Genomic DNA, 22,503 nt, shown 5'->3' with positions numbered 1-22,503 from the left:
CAGGCTGTCAAGGTTATTGATATGAACAGGATCCTCTGTGGTCACGTGTTCAGAGTTTGAGGAGAAGCAAACCATCACCTTTGCCATACACACAGATCTGCACACATGAAAACACGCTCATCTGACAGGCTGTGAGAAGAGCTTGAATGTGGACTCTATGAACAGCTGAGACTACTGAGCAAGGTTAAGGGTTTGTGGCGGCTGACGTCACAGGAAGAAAAAACAGAGTGTGAGACATTTTTCCTTCTGCATGATGCTGTAGCAAAGCAAAATGAGCCAAAGCTCTTAGTTTGTGTTTTAGTCTCTCAGGGCTTAAAGCAGATTGTGTCTTTTAAGTATTTTTAAGATAACAGAATATTCTCTATAGAGCTGCTTCAATTATACGCCTTAACATTGTTTTATGTATGAAGGTTCACCTTTAAATGTTTGTGTGGAGTGTGAAAAGGTGCTGGACATTGTCAAACGGTAAACTGAGCTTGGGTGGGGTTTGTCAAAGCAATTACGACAGGGTAAGCCAGGGCTTATGCATGATTACAAGAATGTGAACCCGGTGGACTTCAACAACTGAATAATAGATCCGTCACATAATTGCATTTGTATATTTAAACCACTCAGAAGAATAAGTGTTGAACAGATTGGCCTTCCAGATTCAGAAGGAAAACAGAAATTGGATGTTTAGAGGAGGTAAAGAATCTGAAGCTTCAGATGGATTTTTTCAGTAAATAGCAGGTTAAAGAAATGCAAAAACAAAATTGTTTACTCGAAGAAAGACATGGATGTTTTTGAAGTGGAAGAAGACTAATCATCAGACTTAATCATAGTTTTTTTATACACTTATGGTAAAATACCAGGTGTTCATGATACAAAAAAAAATTGACATTTTCCACATATGCTGTGACATACATATTCTGCAAGTGCCAATTAAAAAAAATAAACATTTGACAGAAAAATCACAAAATATAGAAATCTGCAATAATCTGGTTGCATAAATGTGCGGTTTATTGAGGCACCTTTTAATTTAATTTAAGTTTAGTATTCACTGGCCTTGGCAGTCTGTCATCAAGTCAGATGAACCAGAAATAAAGTTCAGCCGTCCTGGCAGGATTTGGTTTTATCTTTGCTGTCTTTCATCCTTTAGCTGACAAACAAGAGCGCCCGCTATATTTAATATGCACCATAACACCATTAAGGCATTCACAAATAACTTTATATTAATTATTGTTTTCAAATGAGGCGGTAAAATACTTTTGAGTCCAAAAGGAAAATGTCACGTGATAAACTGAAAAGTAACAACTCACACATGAATCAGGTCATGTGATTTAAACAACTTAGGCAACTTTAACCAATTTGTAACCTCTATTTATTTATTGATCTATAAATAAATACGCTTTCTAAATATCTCCACTCAAAGAAAAAAAAAACTTCACTCTATTCGGTAGCAATAAGACGTAGCTTTCTAATGTTTTTCTGCGCTTCCTTACGTCCGTGTGGTCGTTTGCAGTGTTGTCGTGCAGGCGGACGTGCCCGCAGACGAGCAACAGATCCGAGCGCATGCGCACTTCATTGTTTTGACTGAAAATGCCGTCGGTTTCGAAAACGGCGGCCAATGCGTCTCCTCAAACCGAGAAACCTACCCACTATACGTGAGTAACGCTGCTGCGAAGTATTAGGGAAAATAATTGTTGTAAAAAATGCCAGCTGCGCATGCACCTTTACGCGTTTGCACGTCTGGCATTCCTCAACTCTCGTATGTGCGTTAAAAACATGGTGCTTTTCCTGGCTTTGTGACTGCCTTACGTTACATGGCAAACAACGACTGCTAACAACACCAGCGCCAAGACAGGGAAGACGGACGTATTCATTTGCTTTGCTGCCGAATAGACCGTTGTTGGATGATTAACCTTTTTGAATCAAGTTTTGAATTATGTATTAAGCATTATTCAGACTTCTCGGCTTGCTAAATGATTAGCCAAGAACTCGCTAACCATTCTGCTTGTAAATAGCTCGGCCTTATTTTAAGTTCCTTCTTTCTACGCACAGTTATAGACGTACGCTCAGATGTTGTGAACAAGTGGTACGTGAAAAACAATGCGTAGCTAGCGCTCAGAATAACGAAGCCAACGTTAGCGACCCAAAATACTCCGTAGTAGTAAGCTACAGCACGACCAACCAAACACGACGCATCACTGTGTTTTTCCCTTTTGCTTTCGTCCACTCGGTGGTGGCTGGAAAGCCGTTCTTAAGCTCGGCTAACGAGACTACTTTGGTTTGTTCCTCTCGCTGTCGCAGATACTTGAAGGAGTTCAGGACGGAGCAGTGCCCGTTGTTCCTCCAGCACAAGTGTACGCAGCACAGACCCTTTACTTGCTTTCACTGGCATTTCCTAAACCAGCGACGAAGGCGACCCATCAGGAGAAGAGACGGGACTTTTAACTACAGTCCAGACGTGTACTGCACGAAATACGATGAGACCACAGGCATCTGCCCAGATGGAGATGAGTAAGTCTCCATTCCAATAAACACCAAGTTGCACAGAGGTGGGAGTGTCCGTTTCATATGTGGTAATAGGAGTCCTTTTGACCACGTCCTAAATACGTTTTATTTGTAAGTCGGCTGTTTATTTTGCTTTAGTGGCCATAGATTCTGTTTAAAGCTTCAAAGAGTGAACTTTTGCAAGTTACCAATACAGGTTGATATTAAAACAATCTTTTTTGAAAGAGTGTTATTAAAACTGCATAATGTTATGTCATGCATGCGACTTGTTAAAAGATGAAATTCTGGGGTTATGAATGTCCCTACATTTATAAATATTGAAATCTGTAAAATGTCATGGTGAAGTCATTAAAATACTCAATTTCAGAAACTGTTTAACATTTTGTAATGGAAAATTTGGAAAATGATATTTAATAAACATTTTTAGAAAAATGCATTGATACGTTAATGATGGTCATTTTAATGTTTTTGGTCTGAACAAAATTTTAGCAATAAGCTTGTGTTATATTGCAAATAGGAATGGAAAAAAAATAACAGAATATTCTCTGTCTTCCAAATAGTTTATTGTGTATGTTATTTACAATGACAAAAAGGGTTTTCCATTCACTTTAAGTAATAGGAAAAACTGTCAAAACCCCAGCGCAAAACTGCAAGTGTGCCCACTGTTAATTTTTGTTGTATAGGTATTTGAAAATGTGATCTGAAAGAAGATTCATTTGTTTAAAAGTGAAAAATTCTTTAACTACATCAAGCTGTTTTTGTCAGACGTCAGTCAGGAAGGTCTGCTTCATCCAGATCCAGGTATATAGCCCTTGTAAAATGACCACACCCTCTGTTGGGGAAAGCAGACCTTTACTATGGGAATGAATGCAAAAAAGGCACAATAGAGCAATACATACGCTGCTACAAAACTGTTTTGTAAGTTTCAGGTGACATGGCGGACAAGTTAAACAATAAATAATATGTCATTTCAGACTGCCTTCATGGAACCTCCCTTTTCTTGAACATTTTTCTCTACTTCTATAATTTTGCAAATTAGTCATTATAATAGTTTAGCTCAACTATTTTTTTTAATCTGGCATGATATTTTAACAACTAAAACAAACTAGTTTGATTATTTTGCACCTTTATCGCACTGAGCTGCCCACCAGTTGCGTTGAGTCTCATTCAAACCGTGGTGTCTGTCTTCTCCCTCAAAGCAGATGTGGCTGTTTTTAGGAGAGGGAAGTGAAGTGACGTTGAATTACTCTAAAGCAAAATACAGTTAATATTTTTATAAAATATATATATATCTTTTCTACATTCAACAACATTTCACAGCAGATAAGATTTATGTTGCATGATTAATTTCTATTTCTGATTTGCTTTTTATTTGACCAGCTTGACATTTTCTAACATTTATTGGAGCCTTTATTATGTTTTTTTCTGGCAAAGCTTACGAAATTTTTCTCAAAACATCACATTTTCAAAAGTGCTACTTTCCCACCATACCGTTTGCAGTAAGATGTGTATTTATCTTCATTCATTTCCTTGTAAACACATTTTGCTGTTTGCTAAAACAGAGGAAAGTATTTGCTAAATTCTTATTTTAAGAGAAATTGTTTCAGAATTGCCTGCTAAAATGACTATGTAGAGGAAATTTTAAAAGGGCTGACAGTGCCTCACCAATTAGTGCAGCTTTGATCTATGACAGCTAATTAAGAGCACCCGATCAATTAACTGAATGTTTATCAGTTTTCTAGATTAATGAAACGTATACAGTACACTGCAATCCTTACAGTTCCTGCTCTGTATTAAAAGCTATTTTTGTATGACCTTGTGTGTTGCTATAGCAACTCTAGCTCAAGAAAGAAAAAAATTGGTTTATTCAATAGGCTTGCTGGTCGCACATTTCCTTAAGCTTTAAAGCATGATCTGTGGAAAAAAATAAAAATCTGCAACTAGAATAGTTTCTTCCATTTATGAAGATATGAAGTCCCTGTACACAAATGAATGGTTTTGGTCTTTCTACTTAATTATCTTGACAAATTATGTTTTCCTAAAGTTTCAGACAAACATTTTTTTCTTTGCACTTGAAGTCAAGTTGTTCTTATGAAAATGTTTTCATTTCAGCTAGTTGATTAAATATCAGCATTTTCTGTGCGCTTGCTTCCTTAGCTGCCCATATTTACACCGCACCACTGGTGACACAGAGCGCAAGTACCATCTACGATATTACAAGACTGGCACTTGTATCCATGAGACGGACGCTCGAGGGCATTGTGTGAAGAATGGCCTCCACTGTGCTTTTGCTCACGGACCACATGATCTCCGACCTCCGGTCTACGATATCAGGTGACGTGTAAAGCAAGTGATGACCTTTTCTCATGTGCATAGTGCAACAAGAAAACCCATTTTACAGACCTTTAACTGAGAGGGAAAGGAATAACATTAAAATGTTAAAGCAAATAATAATTGAAGGGGAAAAAAAAGATATTTCTCAACAGTTCTTTTCACAGCATATGGAATATTTGTAGTATTTTGTTTTTAAGTTATAAGAGTGAAATTATTATTATTATTATTATTATTATTATTATTTTTGTTCACAGAGAGATACAAGCACAAGAGGCCCTGCAGAATGGCCAGTTGGGATCTGGGGAAGGCATCCCTGACCTGCAGCCTGGTGTACTGGCCAGCCAGGCTATGATTGAGAAAACTCTGACTGAAGATCCCCGATGGAAAGGTGAGTATCACACACTTGCATGGAGAAAGGCTACAATAAAAGCCCACTGTAGTTGTAAATGATCAAACTTGACTGAACCTTATTTTTCTCCTTTTGCAGATACCAACTTTGTTTTAGCCAATTATAAAACAGATCAGTGTACTAAGCCACCAAGACTATGCAGACAGGGCTACGCGTGTCCCCATTACCACAATAGTAGGGATCGGAGGCGAAATCCACGGAAGTTTAAGTACAGGTGAGCAGCTGTTTATTAACAATGAAAAGATTATGGTGTGTCCATAATGGCATTGAAACGTTTGTGATTCTGGTCATGCAGGTCAACTCCTTGCCCTAACGTGAAACATGGTGATGAATGGGGTGAGCCATCAAAGTGTGACAGTGCAGACAGTTGCCAGTATTGTCACTCTCGTACTGAACAGCAGTTTCACCCAGAGGTGAGTGAGATGTTGTTGTTTTAATCAGTGAAAAGAAAATTATTTAGTTCATTAAACTAACATTTAAGATCTAAAGAGTTTGTAAGTTTAGATTCTGCCAGAAATGGTTCTTAAACCAAGTTTTTATTGTGACGCATAATTGAGGTCGTCTAATCAAGTTTGGATTTGTTTTGCATTGTTAATATTTGATTGTTTTTTTTTTCCCTTTGTTCCAGATCTACAAATCCACCAAATGCAACGATAAACGGCAAACAGGATATTGTCCTAGAGGACCATTTTGTGCATTTGCACATGTAGAAAGTAAGTATAATGTTAGGAAGTTAAAATTACCATTATTATTTTAGAATGGGATTAGCAAACCTTATAATCTGTAAAACCAGACACTAGGCATGGACCAGTTACTGCCCTTAAATTTAAAGAGCATCCAAGTTTTCCTTATACCATTTTGATGGTTTAAATCTCCTTTGGTGAGATTCAATGAATGACCAGAATTTTTTCATAGTGTCTAAACTCAGTACTCCTCCTTCTCCAACTGTTGCACACTGGCGGTCAGCTGGCTGAAAGTAGGCTACGGGGCTATGTTTCTCGTACATACATCAAGCACAAGTTTGGCTGTTTGGAAAAAATGTCCACTCACAAAAAACATTTACACTCAGGGCTTTGGATCTACAGGAGAACTGTGCATCTATCCAGGATTTAGTTTGTATGCTCCTCTAATCTGGAACAAACTGCTGAAACACTGAGTTATTTAGAGCAGCTTTGACTGATAAATACTGCAACTTGGATTAATTCTAGTGTGAATTGCAACTTTTCACTACTTATCTTTATTTTGCCATTGCATTGTGTTATGTTTTTATTATGTAAACCACTTTAAATTGCCTTGTTGCTGAAAAGAGCTAAACGAATAAACTTGACTTCTACTGATAGTAACATTGTGTTAGAACTAAATTTGAATTCTGGGCAAATTAAAGAGCTCAGGTAGTTTATTCATAATATATTTCTGTGAATAACTTTATACCATGATTCCAAGTAGGACATTAAAGATTACATTTGGGGGTAGTCCCCAAAAACTAAATTTGCATGCATGTGTCAAAGGTGAAACATGTTGCACTCTGCTTTTTCTAGTTACAATTTGTATCCCTTTAAATGTGTGTTGCTATTTGTAACCACAATAATTCTCCACTCAACACCTTCTAGTGTTTTTCAACTGTAAACAAAAGCTGCAACCAAAGTGTGAAAAGAGTGAAAGTTTATTTTACTGACAGTTTAGATTAGTGACGTTCTTCGGTTCTTTTCAGGAATTCCTTCTACAGAAGAGACCATGAACTCATTGCTGTCGGCAATACATTCAAGTTCACAGTCCCAGCTGGGCTCCCAGCAGTTTTCTGAGTGTCCAATCTCTGAGTGGAACAGTGGAGCTCACCCCAGCACCAACGCAACCAGTAGCAACGGACAAGTAGGACATGTATGTTTCCTCCAGTTTTCAGTTCTGTGGTAGGAAAATTACCAGGCGGAATTAAGGTTCTTTAGTTTTGTATATCTCATATTTATCATACATGCCTTTTTTTTTTTTTTTTTTTTTAATTTTCACATTTCATTGCTCAATCTTTACATCATTTCATTTCATTCTTCAGAGTAGTTTGTCTGAAAAAGCTGTTTTTATTTCATTTGTTATTTTTGCTCATCATTTTGTTGAAGTCATGTGCGCTTCTCTTTCTCAGGTTTCATGTTCTAGTAACTCCACTGTAACACCAAGCTCAGGAAGCGACAGTTTGTTATCCCCAGTGGGATCCATCAGCAGGCCAATACCCCTAACTAATGCTAGTTTATGTTCAGAGTCCGCCACATCCAGTGTCTTCCCCCTGACGCCTAACTATCCCAAAGCTCCCGGCTTTGAACGTGAGGATCAGGTACATAGAATCACTCTGTTCAGATCTGGAAAAGGAATAATACCCTACCAATTTAGGATATTTTTACAACTGGAATTTATTTTGCCTTTTTTTTTTTTGTCACACTGTCATTTTAATTTCATTTTTTAAGCCATTTCATCTCTCCTACTATAGCTTGTTGGTCATTCTGGGTTTCAGAATACCAGAAGAAAAGTGTCGATTTAGCTTTTTGTAATTTAATATGGAGCATTTTTGAGTTTTATTTAAGCTGTAAATAGTGATATTTTTACTGTGACAGCTGACGAATTTGTACATTTGAAATTTTGCTTAAATGATGTTTGTAATCTTATCTTGTGGTACAAATTGAAAGAAGTCAGAAGTAAGGCAAAATATATCTTTAACCTGTTCTCTCTGTATCATCTTTCGTCTCTATGAACACTAGATATGTGGATGACCTCTTATATTGCTGAAGTTTGTTGCTTTTGTGTCACTTGTTCATCTGTAGATTAAGAGCAAGGGACACATGGATCACAAATTGATGGACCAAGACAAGCAGGTTTGTATCTCTATGGGTTTCTACGTTTTGTTTTACTTTAAGAGCATGATAATAAAAGCTGTGCTTCCTGTGTTCGACTTTTAGACACAAAACACTGTATTCTCTGTGGGGAACCCTTTGGCATCAAGTTTTACCTCCAGCATAACATCCAGCTTGGCCTCTAGTATTGGCTCGGACAGCTCTTCACCCACCACCTTATCAACAATGAATGCAAAAGCTACTCCATTCTATCCAGGAAGCAACACAGTGGAGTCTGTCATTGGTAAGTGTGTGCGTAAAAGGTAAAAACGAGGAGAAAATGTACCTTTTTTTTTTTTTGTTTGTTTTAAATTTTTAATCAGATTTATTTTGTGTCCCTTCAGGGTCAGCGCTGGACCTCAAGTTTAGTGATATCAATGTTGCCTCTCTTGAAAAAGAACTAGAGGACCAAGAGGGCGGTTTAGGACTGACAAGTAAGGCGCGTCTGTTTAAGCAATCTGTTGGCTGTTGGCTCAAACGGCTGCTAATTCTCTGACCCTTCGTTTTTCCTTTAGGTCACAGGGTGCTTGGTGGATCTGCTCCTGTCAACATTCCAGGGTCTCTGGCGCGTTCGTCCTCGTTTAACTCCTCATCATCACTTTCCACCTCCCCACTAAGCTCCCTGTCCCAGTCGCTGTCACAGTCTCTGCTTTCTGGGACCATTTCCCAGCCAAATCAGCCTTCAAACATGCTGGCCAAACAAGAACATGGCTTACTGGGAACACCCACCTCTTCTTCCCAGAACTCTCTGGGTAAGCTGGTTGCAGTAGATACTTTGTCTCAAGTGGATTTGAGAATATTCAGCATTTGTTAGAAACTTTCTTAAATGATAATGTTTAACCATGCTTTTTTTTTTAGGCTTAAATGGAGGAGCTAGCAACATTTGGGACTTTGTAAGTGGCAGCTTCTCACCAAGTCCGTCACCAGTTTTTAGCACCCTAACCTCCACTACCAGCAGTGCGGATGTGGCACGTCTTTTTAGAGAGCTGGACGAAGCCAAGAGGAAGATCAAGCAATGGGAGGAGGCCTGGCATCAAGTCAAACAAGTAAGTGTGTTAAATGATCTTTTATTAATAAAAGGTTCTTATTGTTTTTTTTGTTTTTTTTCTAACAAAACACCTGCCTTTGTTCCAGGCTTGTGAAGCTTGTCAGAAGGATGCTCTTGAAGCAAAGGAACAAGCGAAGACCGCTGAGGCGGAGCGGCAGCTGGCAGAGCAGAAATGGGAAGAAACGGAGCGCAAGCTGAAGGAGCTCAAGGGGAACTTTGATATGCTTTGTCGCACCCCCGGAACACCTCTTCTCCGTAGCTATGGAGAGCTGGAGCAGCTCCCCTTGTCAAAGCTTCACTCTATCCAGAGTCAGCTACGTAATGACCTAGACCTTATAGATGGGGTAAGAAAGCCTAGACCTCACACATTTCATTTGTAGCAACTGCATAGTTTTGAAACGGCTCATCCAGCTGTTCCACACGTCAATGTCTGTCATCAAGCATGCTTCTTTTGCAAATCTACATGAGTTGTAATTTCCTGGGTTGCAGCTGATCCCAGTTCTCTTCTTCCCCCAACAGGTAATATTTCAGCTTCAGTCAAAGAAATGTATAGTTTGCCAAAAGCATGATCGTTGCGTTGTTCTGCAACCTTGCCAACATTATGTATTATGCGAGACCTGTGCGCCTAGTAAAACAGAATGCCCTTATTGTAGAACAAAAATATTAAAGTGGTGATGTACAGTAACTCAAGGTACTATTTAAAGACTTAGCCCTTTGGAAAAGTACTAATAGATAATGCATTTTCTAAACAACAAATTTCTTGTAGTGGTTAAAATATATTCAAATAAAATGATGTTTGACTGACAAAACTGATAGTATTATAACTAAGGTTACATATATGGAATTCATTTGTTTTTGCTCACGTTATGTACATGTTACATTAGTTCCCCGCCCATGACTCATGTCTACTATCACAACTCAGACACTTAAGTAAAAAAATCTGTTCTGTAGATGCAGACATCATGCTTACATTTTGGCTAAGTTCAAATTATGATGATTCTTTAAAAAAAAAAACATAAGTACAATTGTGATTCACAAACCTGACCTGAGGTTAACCCAGTTTAACCAGTAAACACGGTGAGGTCTTCTCGCTCAAATCTGTGTGGGTTTGTGTTAATGGGATTTGGTTTTTACTGTTTACTGGCAGCATTCTGAAATCTGGAAGAACTTGAAGTTGCCTCGATATATATTTGAAGGGGTTGTAACTGTAGTTTTTCAGTGGATATTTTAGAAACCAGTATGAAGCTAATGTCGGTGTTTATTTACTTTGATGCATTGTTATAATCAGAATTAGCTCAACAAATAACTAGTAAATGGCAGCCTCAACATACATGGTAACTTGGGGTTTTAACATAAAATGGGCAAAACGCAAATGTGTCTTTAAGAGAAATGCTTGTAAATAAAAAAAATAAAAAAAACATTTTGCTTAATTAGTCCTGTATTTAAAATTTCGCGGAACATCTGAAGTTTAAGCCCTGAAATTGAAATAACTCGTTTTAAACACACAGATGATCCTCAAACAGTGACATGTATTTGATTTGAACGAATTAAAAAAAATTATTAAAGTATTCTGCACTAGTAAAAGAAACACATTTATTAGTACTGTTTGAATAAGGAGTGCAACAGATTAAAATTGTTCATGTGCAAATAAAATCAATTTGAAAAACAATAACTATTTAACCATTTTTTATATGCAACCAGTCAAACATCATTATTTTGACCAAGTTTCTAAAGAAGTTTGATTTCCTATTAAGAGCACTTTGTTAACCTGGGACTTTACTAATGGGTATATAGTAATTTGCTTCAAGCGGTTTTGTAGGTATTCTATTGTCTTGTTTTAGATTTATACTTTTGTTGTTTTTTTGTTTGTTTGTTTTTTTACATAAGCTAATGTCTGAAGCTTCTGTGTGTACTGTGAAACATTTGAATATTTCTTGTTTCATATTGTTAAATCACAGCATGGTTCTGCATATTAAAATTTCATAGAAAAGTACTTAAATAGTTTCTACTGTAGTTAGATTTATAAAATTTTAATCAATTAAGTGCAAATTAAAACTGCATTGTAGGCATAACCAGCAGCTGTAATATCAGTAAGGCACATGCTACATGTTAAAGGCTGTTTTTCAATCAGTACATTTTGTTATGTAGAAATTAAAAAAAACAACTATTCATTAGAGAAGCATGTAATGTATTTGGTATAAGCCTAAAGTGGTGATTTTTTTCTTTCTTTTTCTTTTTGTAGGAATCTAGCCTCTTGACTTTGTCTAGAACATATCGGCCTCTGACTCTAAAGTGCCTTGCCTTAGTTTTAAAGGTTATGTATAGAATTGTCAAAAAAAAAACAAAAAAAAAACACACAAGTAGTCGAAGTTTGTGCACAGGTTTCTGCGTGTTTAACTTTGCAACAGTATTGACATGTTTATGACTACATGTGTATGAGTATATTCCAATATTTCAGGCCAAATTCCAGTAAGTATTTCTGCAGATTAAAAAAAGAACATTTCGAACTTAAACTGTCAGTGCCTGTGTCCTGACTTCACCCTTAAAAAAAATATAAAAAATAATAATAAAACCTTCATACTCTCCTCCAACTTAACCAGCCAGCAGCTCATTCCTTGGTTGTGGTGCTCTTTTGGTGCAGCTTAACTATTTGGAATTAGGTATTACGATTTTCACATTTGGGAGTATGCAAGTTTAGGACGTATGAAATTTGTAGAGAAACTTGCAAAATGCTTTTTTTTTTTTTTAGCAGTTTAGTTACTTATTTTTCCTGAAAGATTTCTGCAGTAAATGAAAAATTTTGAGCATGAGGCGGATTTTGCATAGGACTTGTGCTTGAGTTTCTCTATCTGAAATGACCTTCTACTGTGTAAAAAGAAAAAAGAAAAACTTTTTATTCTTGCTTTAAAACAGTAGAAAATCATGTATCTCGAAGTACACTTTTTGCTACTTATGAATATGGGATAATGCATTGTTTACATTCTCACAAATGACAATTAAGCAACTCAGAGGAAAAATATTATAAACTTTATTGCATTTTTATGACCATATTACAGCATATAATGCAGGCTTAACTCTTCTGGTATTGCATGTTATGCGATATAGCTACCACTTACAAAAGAAAGTACTAAACATGTCTGCACTGTGTCACACTGCCAGGTTATTTGTATTCACTTATAATAAAGTAAGTAAGGCTTAATTACTTCTGCAAGCTTCGCTGCTATTGGAAAAGGTATTAATGTAGTTTCTTCTTATACATTTAGATGTTTGAATGTTGTACCTCCACTCAGATTTTATTACCTATAAAAAAAATCTCTTATGCATCTTAATTTTTTTTTTTTGATTGACTTCGTTTGTAAATCCATTCGAGAAAACATTCTCAGTACTTTTGTAAGTCACTTAAAATGATGTCATTGACTTGTACTACTATAGATTGTGTTTTCTTTTTATATTAATTGATGAAATTCTATCATTTTTTGTTGGCTTTGTTATCTTCTGTATACTGGATAGGGGTGTACAGTGCAGCTAATTCACAGAGTCCTTTGGTCTGTTTTGTTTTGTCTGTGGAGCCAACGATGCTAAAGATGTCTTGTGTGAAAATGTCAAAATGAACCAAAGTGGTGTGTTAGTAGCTGTCCAAATAGCGTGCACTGTAGAGGGAAAAATCAACCCTTGAACAGAATTGAAATAATGCTCTAGCCTTGGCCAGATAAGCTGTTTTTTTTATGGTAGTTGAAAGCACAAAGGATATTTGTAAGAAGGACCAACATTTAAGAGCAGCTGAAATTCTGTTTTTGGATGGATTTTTGCTTTAATGTTTATTCAGTAGGATGTAAATTCTCTTGGAGTCAGTAACTCATTTTGCTTAGGCGTCTAATGGACTTTTCAGTTTTACCAAAGACTTGCATTGATTTTCTTTTTTTTTCTCTCTCTCTCTCTCTCTCTCTCTCTCTCCACTACTCTTAATTGTTTTAACTTCTACTAGAAGTCTAAATTTGTTGAATAAAAGAGGTACATCACCTAGAACCTTAATAGATGAAATCCTTTGGTTTCCTACCTAAATTTACTTACAAGTTTATGCACACATGTTCAAAACTGCATGAGTCCAATCCTCACAAAATGTTTGTTTGATGCCAGATTTTTCTCTGCTGGCTGACTTTAAGTGCAAATTCAGTGTCAGTTTAATTGTTGTCTGCAGTGAAGAAAATGTTTTGGTAAATTGATCTTTGTGCTTCTGAAGTGGCCATATAAACTTCACTACAGTACTGTGTTAAAAAAAAAAAATCTCGTTTGACTTTGCTTTATCTAAATAGTTATTGAATTAGTGGGCTTGCACTTTGATTGTTATAGCAGGCCTACAATGACTGTAAGGTGCTTTCTGTGTTAATCTATATATTTTTTGTTTATTTGTTGAAGTGATGGTCAAATTTACTTTTTTTTTTTTTTTTCCCAGGACAGACAATGATTGTGAAGCATCGATGACAGATACAGACAAAAGTTTAACTGATTTGCTGTGGGTGTCTTAAGTCTATCAAGAAATCCACTTGGCCTGCTTCTTAAAAAAGAAAAAAAAAAAATACATAAATGGGTACTCATTTGGTTTGTGCAGCTTACGAGTCTGCGTCCCTCCCTCCTTATTTTATCTCTTAATGGACCAATTAATTTCAAACAAATCTGTGCCTTTAATAATTACATATTGTTAATTGACTTAAGAGGACATACATCACTAATCAGAATCAAAATTTTAGTGCCTTACAATAATTTTTGTGGACCACAATGTGATTGCTTATGGTCCTGAGCATTTAGGCCATGTGAACTGAAAGGAAAATTGCTTAGTTAATGAGACTTGTCTCAGCAGTTTGATGATGTTATAAAAAAAAATAAGTAATTTTCTCTGCCAATCTTTGTCTGTATTTGCCATACAGGATCAACAACCCCAACTATAGATAACCACTGAATTTTCCTGAATTATTTGTTCTGAATGAGGTATTTGACACCAAAATGTCTTTATTTTTGTTGTAATGAGAAGCACCAAATAGAAAGACTTGTAAATGAATATTAATACATGTATCATGATGCTCTGCTCTACATTGGAATAGTTTGATCTGTGTTGCATTGTTGTTACTTGTGGTGTCTTTTTTTAAAATTTTATTTTATTTTTCTTCTTAACCTTTATGAAAATGGAGCCAGATTTATGCAATCTTGTACATTTATATGAGTTTGATGTTTGGAGCTGTTCAAATTAAGCAAAACTATTAGTAGGAAGTCAAATTAATCTAAACGTGGAACCAGCTGGGTTTATGTACTCTAGAAATTTATGACATGTTATTTTAATATCAAAGCCAAGAATTAATGAATGTATTGTTCTAAATTAGATATCCAACTAATAGACTAGGTATTATGAAGCACAGTTAATTGATTATGATGTAGCATTTAGTTGTGAACTGCTATTCAATAAAATATATTAGAACCTTAAAAATGCAAGTTTTCAAGTTTCTATTTGTCAGATTGAAATCATTTAAAGAAATCTACTTTTTTTCAGGGTAACATGGGAAATTTAATGAAGACTGTGTTAAATTTAAGAAAACCACATCTCATGTCAGTGGGTTTAGTCATTATTTATAGATTATAATATGTCCCGTCTTTGTGACAAGCTGTATGGGTATGTAGGAAAATCTATTCTCATAATTGTAGAAATTATACTGTTTGTATATTGATATTTTTTGTGTTGTGAACACAAAAGCAGGTCCAAGTCTTTAGAATATTAGATGTTTTTTTTTTCTACATTGAAGATTGTGTATCACATTTACTGTAGTGTATTACTAGTTTGTTAACACTTGTTAAATTGTTACACTACAGTTATGCAATGGTTTACAGAGTTCACAAATTATTTTTATCATCTTGAGAATTAAAATAATTTTTCATCCGAATTGTGTGAATACTTTTGTCCAGAGAAGTTTCAGAAAATATCACTGAATCTGAAATGTTAGTTGAGGACAAATATTTATTGGCAAACAGTGGCTTGAATTATATTTAGATTTATTTCTAAAGAAATATTTATGTGGATTTGTCGTTTTTAGAGTACACATAGCCGTAAAGGAGGTGCCGCGAAATCATTAAAGTAATTTTCAGACTATTGAGCACACATCGCACTGAAGCAAGTGACGGATTATAGTCCGGAAATTACGGTATGTAAGGAACTTTTATGTCACTGCAGTATCGATGCTCTCGTCAGACAAGACGTCAAATGGATAACATGGCATTATGTTGATTAGCCTTAAGAAAATGTGTATACATATAAAAAACAATAACTTTCTTACACTACATTTGAAAACTGATTTTGTCAGTAGTTAACAAACCTATAAAGATTAATTTGATAACTCAGCTTCAAGCTGAATTTTTAATTACACCTTCTTTGGTTTTTAGGTAAGACGGTGTGTATAATGTTTTTTTTTTGTTTTTTTTATTGTATACATATGCGCATAAGATTATAGTTTTTTTTAATCCATATCGTTTATGGAACGAGCTAAAGCCAGGGACAATCGTTTCCTCTTGAAAAAATTTTAGACAAAAAATAAGCCATCACAAGATGAGTGGCCGTTAGAAATCTAATTGTGGGATAAAACTTGGCAGTCTGCAATTTTAAAGACACTTTCATTTCCTTTTCTCTCCCGCTTGATGATACCAAGAGTACTCCTCTAACCAGTTAACTCTGCATTGTCCAGGTTGCTTGATCTGCCTTCCACAAGGTGGCAGCCTGCCCTCAGCAGCTGGTCTACCGTCTCCAGCCGGGAAGGCTCTGGCAGTGTGGTGGAGCATTTGAGGGCATCAGCAGGCAGGTTGTGTACCAGACGGCTGCAGATATCATGGACCCTGGTTCTAATAAACAAGCAAGTGGAACGTTTGTGTACAGTTTATAAGGTCACCTGGAACGGAATCGTATTTCAACACCACTTCCAGGAGAGGCCCTGCCAAAAGCCTATAAATATTTAACCTAAAGATGCCTGCAGTGTTAGACGCTTTGGTTTAAATGGAGTTGAAAGGTCATTACTGAAGAATAAGGATTTGATTCTTTTTTTACAGCACGAATCCATCAGAGATATAAAACAAAAATGGTATTTTAATCTTATACAAGTTTGATTAAAAGCAAAAGAGTGGCCACACCTCCATTTGATCCGAATATTGACACAGCTGAAGGGCTGTTCTGGGGCAGATTCAGTATGCTGCTTTGTTTGTGTTCCATGCAGCCCAGAGGGTCTGAGGACAAAGTCAGTATCTGAAAAAACAACAACAGAGCTAATTTATTTAGTCAAAAGTACAACCAAGCTTTCAAAACTGTGCATCATCCAAGTCTTGTCACTAACAATGGTCTGTTTCACGGAGCTAAACTCAGAACAGCAGATCACTTTTGGGGAAACTGGTTTTATATAATTAATTCCTTGCTGATAAGATAAAAACAATTAAACTTTTTGAAAACACAATATAAACAACATCCTTAGTTTTAAAACTATCTAATACAGACTGTCCATGTATCCTTAAATTCATGTAAAATTAAGGCCTTAAAATTCTGTTTTAAATTATTTATTTTTTAAATTCAAGTTGGCCTTAATTACATTAATCACAGGTCTTACATATATTTCATGGTAAAACTATTTAATCTCTCTTTTTTTGTTCTTGTGGGACTTTTCTGTCAGGCTGAAGCTTGAGTCGGCTGGGAACACTTCATCACTACGTTCTGTGACTCCAGGTGGTTGAAGGTACCAGTAACAAATTGCTAATATGTCCTTGATGGCTAACTAGCTGAGAAACGACTGCTTCCTAATGGACTCTGTTGAGATGTTTAATGTTGCCCATATGCGCCAGTTTGAAGCTCTGAAGCTTACTGGAAATTGCCTGCATTGTAAACAACCACTGTCCACGACAAAGTGTTGATCCGAATGAGGCGGCTGTTAATGTTAATTTAATATTGCTAGCATGGCTTCGCTACGTGCGTTGCGATTTCTAAAACTACAGGCAGACTACAGTTCTAAAACAGCGCAGAAAATCGACGTCATCTGTGACAATTCCTTCTTCTGTTTGCTGATTGGTCCGGTAGAAATCCTACCGGAAAAGAATACAAGTGAAGGGGAGAAAGCCTAGACTGTGCTTTAGGCAAGATTTTATTCAAGCAGAAATGACAGGTTAGTTGTGAATAGGTTGTACCTCAACAGGTTGACCACTGGGGCGAGTTTTCTCGGGACATCAGTTTTTTCGTCACATTTTGTCCGTGGAGGCAAAGCCAGGAGTCCACGTAACAGGAAGGGCACATATTTGCGTCCCCGTGAATTTGCGTAAAGTTCATTATTCACAAACGGAAGACAACCTTTGTGAGGCCATTCATGCTCAAAGAAGACGAGAAAGGCTTCTCTGAGAGCGACCTCTGGTAATATGAGAACGCAAAGGTCCACACTGCTGTTGCACAGCTGCTCCCTCACCTCGTTAGGACTGAGCTTCTGGGCCTGGAGGCAAGTCAACTCAGGCAGAGCCACTTCAGACCACGTCCACTATGTTGTTTATATTCTAAAAAATATATCACAAAGTTATAAGCAAGAAAATAGGTTAACGCTAAAAGTTTGTTTGGAAACATACGCATTACCCTTATTAACTGACCTTTCAATAATAGGTAGACAGACTAGTTCCCAGTAGGGATCCACCGATTGCAATTTTATGGCCAATCGCCGATAACCCATTTTTAAAAAGACAGTATCAAAAAGACACTAACATATTTCCTGAATTTATCTCCCTAAATTCAGGAAATGGGCCCTGATAAATTGGCTGCCCGATAAATTGTAATTCCAGGCTCTAAATTATTTAATTTATTAAAGCAATCATTTAGTAAATTAAATGATTAGTTTAATAAGACCTTTGGTGCAACAAGGACCTCCCTTGGTGCACCAAAGGTCTTAGTGAATTAATCATTTTTTTTCTTATTTTTTTTCATCCATTATCTTCAAAAACTAACAGCTGTTTTTTTTCATACTTTTGTGCAGGGATCACATTTCAGGATTTTATATAGACTTGCTCATTTTCTGGCAGGGAACTAAATTATGCGATGTGCCTTTTCATATCCTTCTTTTATATACTTTGCCTACGTCCTTCTTTGCCTGCCTTTTCAGTTCACAGCAGCAGCTCTATGTCCCAACACTTTCCCTTTCGTTAGGTAAATGGTTAAACATCAACGTTCTGCCCCAAGCTGGTAAAATGGTCAAATCAAAATATCTCCTATTTCTGTAGCAGAATGGAATGAATGTGAAAATACCACAGAAGAAGAATAGTGGCCTGTCCACATGTTCTGATGGCACAGTAATGTAGTAGTAGCACCAGACAGTTTGATGGGAGATGTGGAAAAAGAGTAGGTGGGCTCTAGAATGCAGTTATCTAAAATAATACATAAGGTGGAAAATAATACATAAAACGTGTCAAAATTACTATTTAAATATGGTATACAATTTTTCTGAATGTACAGGAAAATGTACATTCAGATCCTGATGTACAGATTTTTACATCCGCAAAAATCTAAATGATTTTCCTTGCTGACAGGTGAGTCTCAGGAGAGAGGCTGCAGAGGTCTGAAGCTGCATCCTCTGCAGCCTCAGAATACTGAAAACCCTATGTTTGGAGACAGACAGCAATTTGCCGTGGCAACAGGTGTCAAGTGAATGTTTTGTCACTTGGCATCACTTTTCCTTAAAGCACCCGAAGAAGCTTAGTCAGGAACACAACAGTGAAATCAATAACTTATTAAGGAAAGAAACTAGCTCGGTCTTAGTTACAGTTTTATATTGGTACATTTGTTTGTTGCACACAGCAAAGATCTGCAATGAAACAGGCTCCCTCTAGTTCAGTCATTTGAAAGTGCAGTTCAAAAGAGAAAACAAAGAATTTCTGATTATAAAGTAATTTGATAAACAAATGAGTCAGAGTATAACTATTGGTGACTTTGTAATAATAATAAGTTGGAATCAATCGCACAGTTGATCAGAGGGTTCAGATAGTTACAATTGTCTAGTTTTTATGATTTTTTTTAGTGATAAATCATCACCCATAAGCTTTTTTATTATCACAACTTAACTATTCATAATTAGATCAAATCAGTGCAATTTTGGAAATTGCTACAATGAAAACAATTGATATACCTCAGCTTTGAGGAAAAAAAATCAGGGTTCCATCAAAATAATTGATAAGCAGTAATAATGTCAATCCTACAATATCACCATGCTTTTTGGTAGTTAATTGCATATATAGCACTGCACACATATGCAGGTGAATCATTAATAACCTCTAAAAACGTTTTTAAAACATTTGACATGCAATTAATTTGATATGTGGAAGAAGATGCATAATTTTTATCCCACTTCTAAAAAAAAAAAACTCAAATAGATGATCTGGTTATTAAACTGTGTATGAACAGAATTGTGCAGGGAAAAAAATGTTTACATTGTTAAGTGTATTTTTCTTTCTTTATTTTGACAGCAGACCTGTTCAGATGCTGGCTGTGACTCTTTCTGCTTCAAGTCTCCCTGAAAACCACAAGAAGAGCTCCCTGTGGATTTGACAGGTCAGTTGAGGGCAGAGGATGAATTTGGGTTCTTGAATTCTGCCTTGCAGAAGGTTGATAGAAGTATAACAATGTGAAGTATATATTTTGGTACAGTAAATATACACTCAAAGCTACAGGTAAATGGTTTATAAGAACCTATCTTGATGTCTAAGAATGGAATGGACATGAAAATTTGATTGGAATTTTTTATTTTTTATTTTTTTGGAAAGGACATGAAAAAAAAGATAATCACAGACACTATGAGTCCAGTCTGACTTGCTTACTTATATAACCAAAAAAAAAGCAAACAAATAAAATTCATGGAAGTGTGTGGTTGTAATGTGTTTAAAATATGAAGAATTTCAAGGTTTTAAGAATCCTTTTGCAAATAAAAAGTGTAGGGTAAATATTTTTTTAAATTAACAGCTGTATTGCATCCTACCGCTGCAACTAAAAATCTGTTTCTGTTACTAAATCAGCTGAAAACCATAAACATTAAATCCAAAGTCTAGAATCTATTTTGTTAGGAGTTGGTGTTAAAAAAAAAAAGCTCTTGCACACCAGGACGGCTGTTACGTACAACACTCTCCAAGTGAGAAATATTAAAAATCTATTCATAGTTTTTGATTCAGATTCTTTTTTAAAATAAAAACAGAGCTACCTCTTAATATTAATGGTAATCATATATTACTCCAAACAGAACAGTCCACTGTAGTCTGCCCATACTCACCTGAGTGTGTGATCTCTTTTTCATCAAAACCCTCATGTGTTTCCAGATCTAAGCCCAAGATTTAGACTAGTTCTACTCTGAATAACCTAAACCACACAGACAAACAAAATGCTGACATATAAAAATAAGCATAAATAAAATTGGGATTCATTTTTAACCTAACAGAATTGTCCATTCTTTTTATTTATTCCTTCACATTTATTGTAAAACATTGATGAGCAAAGGTAGTTTACTCTTTTTGGCCAACCTTGACTTCAGGGTTAAATGACTCTGAGCCAGCCTGCTGAAAAATACATAAACAAAGTGACATAAAAAGATGAAGCAACAACTTAGTGCTTGTTTACTTTGGCGCATGCAAACTCATAAAGTAAATCAGTCTTCTCAGAAGCTGGCTGCTTAAGATCAACAGACTTGGTCAGTTGAAGAGTTTTTAGCAGCTTAGTGATTTCTTGGGCACATTCTGGTTTACGTGAATTTTGTGTCTGGTCCCTGCTGGTCACCAACAGAATCTGCATCATAGATTTGTTTATGATAAGCTCAATGAATAATGATCAAATACTTGCATTTGGTTTGTTGATTCTTTGATAAGAACCATACCGAGAAGTTATTTGAGACTTTCTGGACTGCAGAGCAGAGGACTGTTTTTCCACCCACAAATTTGCATGAGTCATGGTTACATGTGAACTCAACAGAGTGACGGTGCTTATCCTTCTTTTTCTCTCCTTCTGTATGATGAGTACATGTGCCAGGATATGTATTCCGGTTTCCCTCCGCTTCTTATATATTTTTAGGAAACATTAAGTCAGTCATAAAAACTGAACCAAAACAAAATTAAGAGGTGAAAATGTATCCAGTGCAAAAAAGATTTACCTGACCCATTTTTGGGTCCCAGGATGCTCTTTAAGATTGTGCAAGTGGTGTTTTTTTTTCTCAGAAATGTGTTTCCAGGTAACTCTGATGAAGGAATTATGGATTTTTCTTTTTCATCACAAGAGCAGAACACTGTAAGTCGATACAAAAACATCAGCACTCCTGGTGACCCATCTGCAACTGTACCTTCTTATTTTTTCAACAAAATCTTTTGTCTTCAAGAAATGAAATTTCTTTATTACACATTCTCAGTAAAAAAAAACAACACAGGTAGGATATCACTTACATGGTATGGCACTTTAAGTTTCTTAGTGGCTCTGATAAAGCCAGTTTAAGAGAAACAGTCTTTGCATAATTTCCACGTTGGTTGTTGCCAGCATTTAATACAAAAAATAAGCTAACTAAGCTCAAACTTACAAAATGCAAATTAATGGAGCTTCATAATATATCAAATTGCAGTTGTCGTTGCTATATCAATACACGCAGCACTAGAGCTATAAAGAACTACTTGGATGCAATATTTAGTAGACTATTGGGTTTCAGATGTGATGCATTCATAGTGATGGAAACATTGTGATGATGAAAAAGAGAGTAGAGACAAAATATAGGTTACACATACTCAATATCTTAATCACAATATTGAATGACAATATTGTAATATTGTAGTTTCCTAATATATATCTACCTGCTCGAGCATAGATTATGACCAGGTCTCTAAAACATGGATCAAATGTGTAAGCTATTTAATTGTAATCATTCTAAAATATATTACCCAAAAAATGATTGCCTGCCTATAATTTCTTATTCTATTGTAATTTATTTCCTATTTTCCACAAATTAGTTATTTTTGTATTGTAGTTCACAAATGAGGTATCTAATTTAGTTTCATCACTTATATTTCAATTTAAAGAGACCGATTAACCCAACAGTCAAGTTTTCGGACCGTGAGATGAACATATAGATAAACCACACATGCAGAAGAAGAATATGCAAACTACACAAAAAAAAACAAAACAACAAAAAACAGATTTGAACCCAAGATATTCTTGCTGCAAGAAAACAGTGCTACCAACTGCACCACTGTACAGCCTTTCTTCCGAACATAACGTAAGAGTAAATCATAATTTGAAGAGCAACGTGTCAGAAGACATAATTATTCAAATC

The 22,503-nt window shown here is 35.9% G+C and overlaps 1 protein-coding gene and 1 long non-coding RNA gene across 4 annotated transcripts in view; both read left to right on the top strand.

Annotated features, from left to right (window-relative positions):
- Window positions 1–1,529: 1,529 nt before the first annotated feature.
- On the top strand, window positions 1,530–15,090 carry unkl (unk like zinc finger). 3 transcript variants are annotated; one of them, XM_007560463.2, is made up of 16 exons: window positions 1,530–1,643; window positions 2,290–2,499; window positions 4,651–4,827; window positions 5,082–5,215; window positions 5,315–5,450; window positions 5,532–5,649; window positions 5,865–5,949; window positions 6,948–7,114; window positions 7,371–7,559; window positions 8,044–8,094; window positions 8,179–8,356; window positions 8,457–8,546; window positions 8,628–8,864; window positions 8,971–9,158; window positions 9,247–9,504; window positions 13,614–15,090. In XM_007560463.2, exons 1-16 carry the CDS (start codon window positions 1,579–1,581, stop codon window positions 13,623–13,625), a joined length of 2,295 nt encoding a protein of 764 aa, XP_007560525.1. In that variant the 5' UTR covers window positions 1,530–1,578; the 3' UTR covers window positions 13,626–15,090. The 3 variants fall into 3 exon arrangements, with proteins under 3 accessions (XP_007560525.1, XP_007560524.1, XP_007560526.1); XM_007560462.2 differs by having other exon boundaries at window positions 9,680–15,087; XM_007560464.2 differs by lacking the exon at window positions 7,371–7,559 and having other exon boundaries at window positions 1,532–1,643; window positions 9,680–15,087.
- A 4,215-nt stretch (window positions 15,091–19,305) lies between these two features.
- LOC103143779 (uncharacterized) overlaps window positions 19,306–22,503 on the top strand; it is a 44,175-nt gene continuing 40,977 nt past the window's right edge. The window contains exon 1 of the long non-coding RNA XR_001663105.1: window positions 19,306–19,757. This is a non-coding gene — a long non-coding RNA (uncharacterized LOC103143779). The remainder of the gene's footprint in view (window positions 19,758–22,503) is intronic.

This window comes from Poecilia formosa, unplaced genomic scaffold, assembly GCF_000485575.1.
Source record: "Poecilia formosa unplaced genomic scaffold, Poecilia_formosa-5.1.2 Scaffold115, whole genome shotgun sequence".
Classification (NCBI taxonomy): Eukaryota; Metazoa; Chordata; class Actinopteri; order Cyprinodontiformes; family Poeciliidae; genus Poecilia; species Poecilia formosa.
The sequence above is the reverse complement of the archived record's forward strand: the minus strand, read 5'-3'. Positions and strand labels throughout refer to the sequence as shown.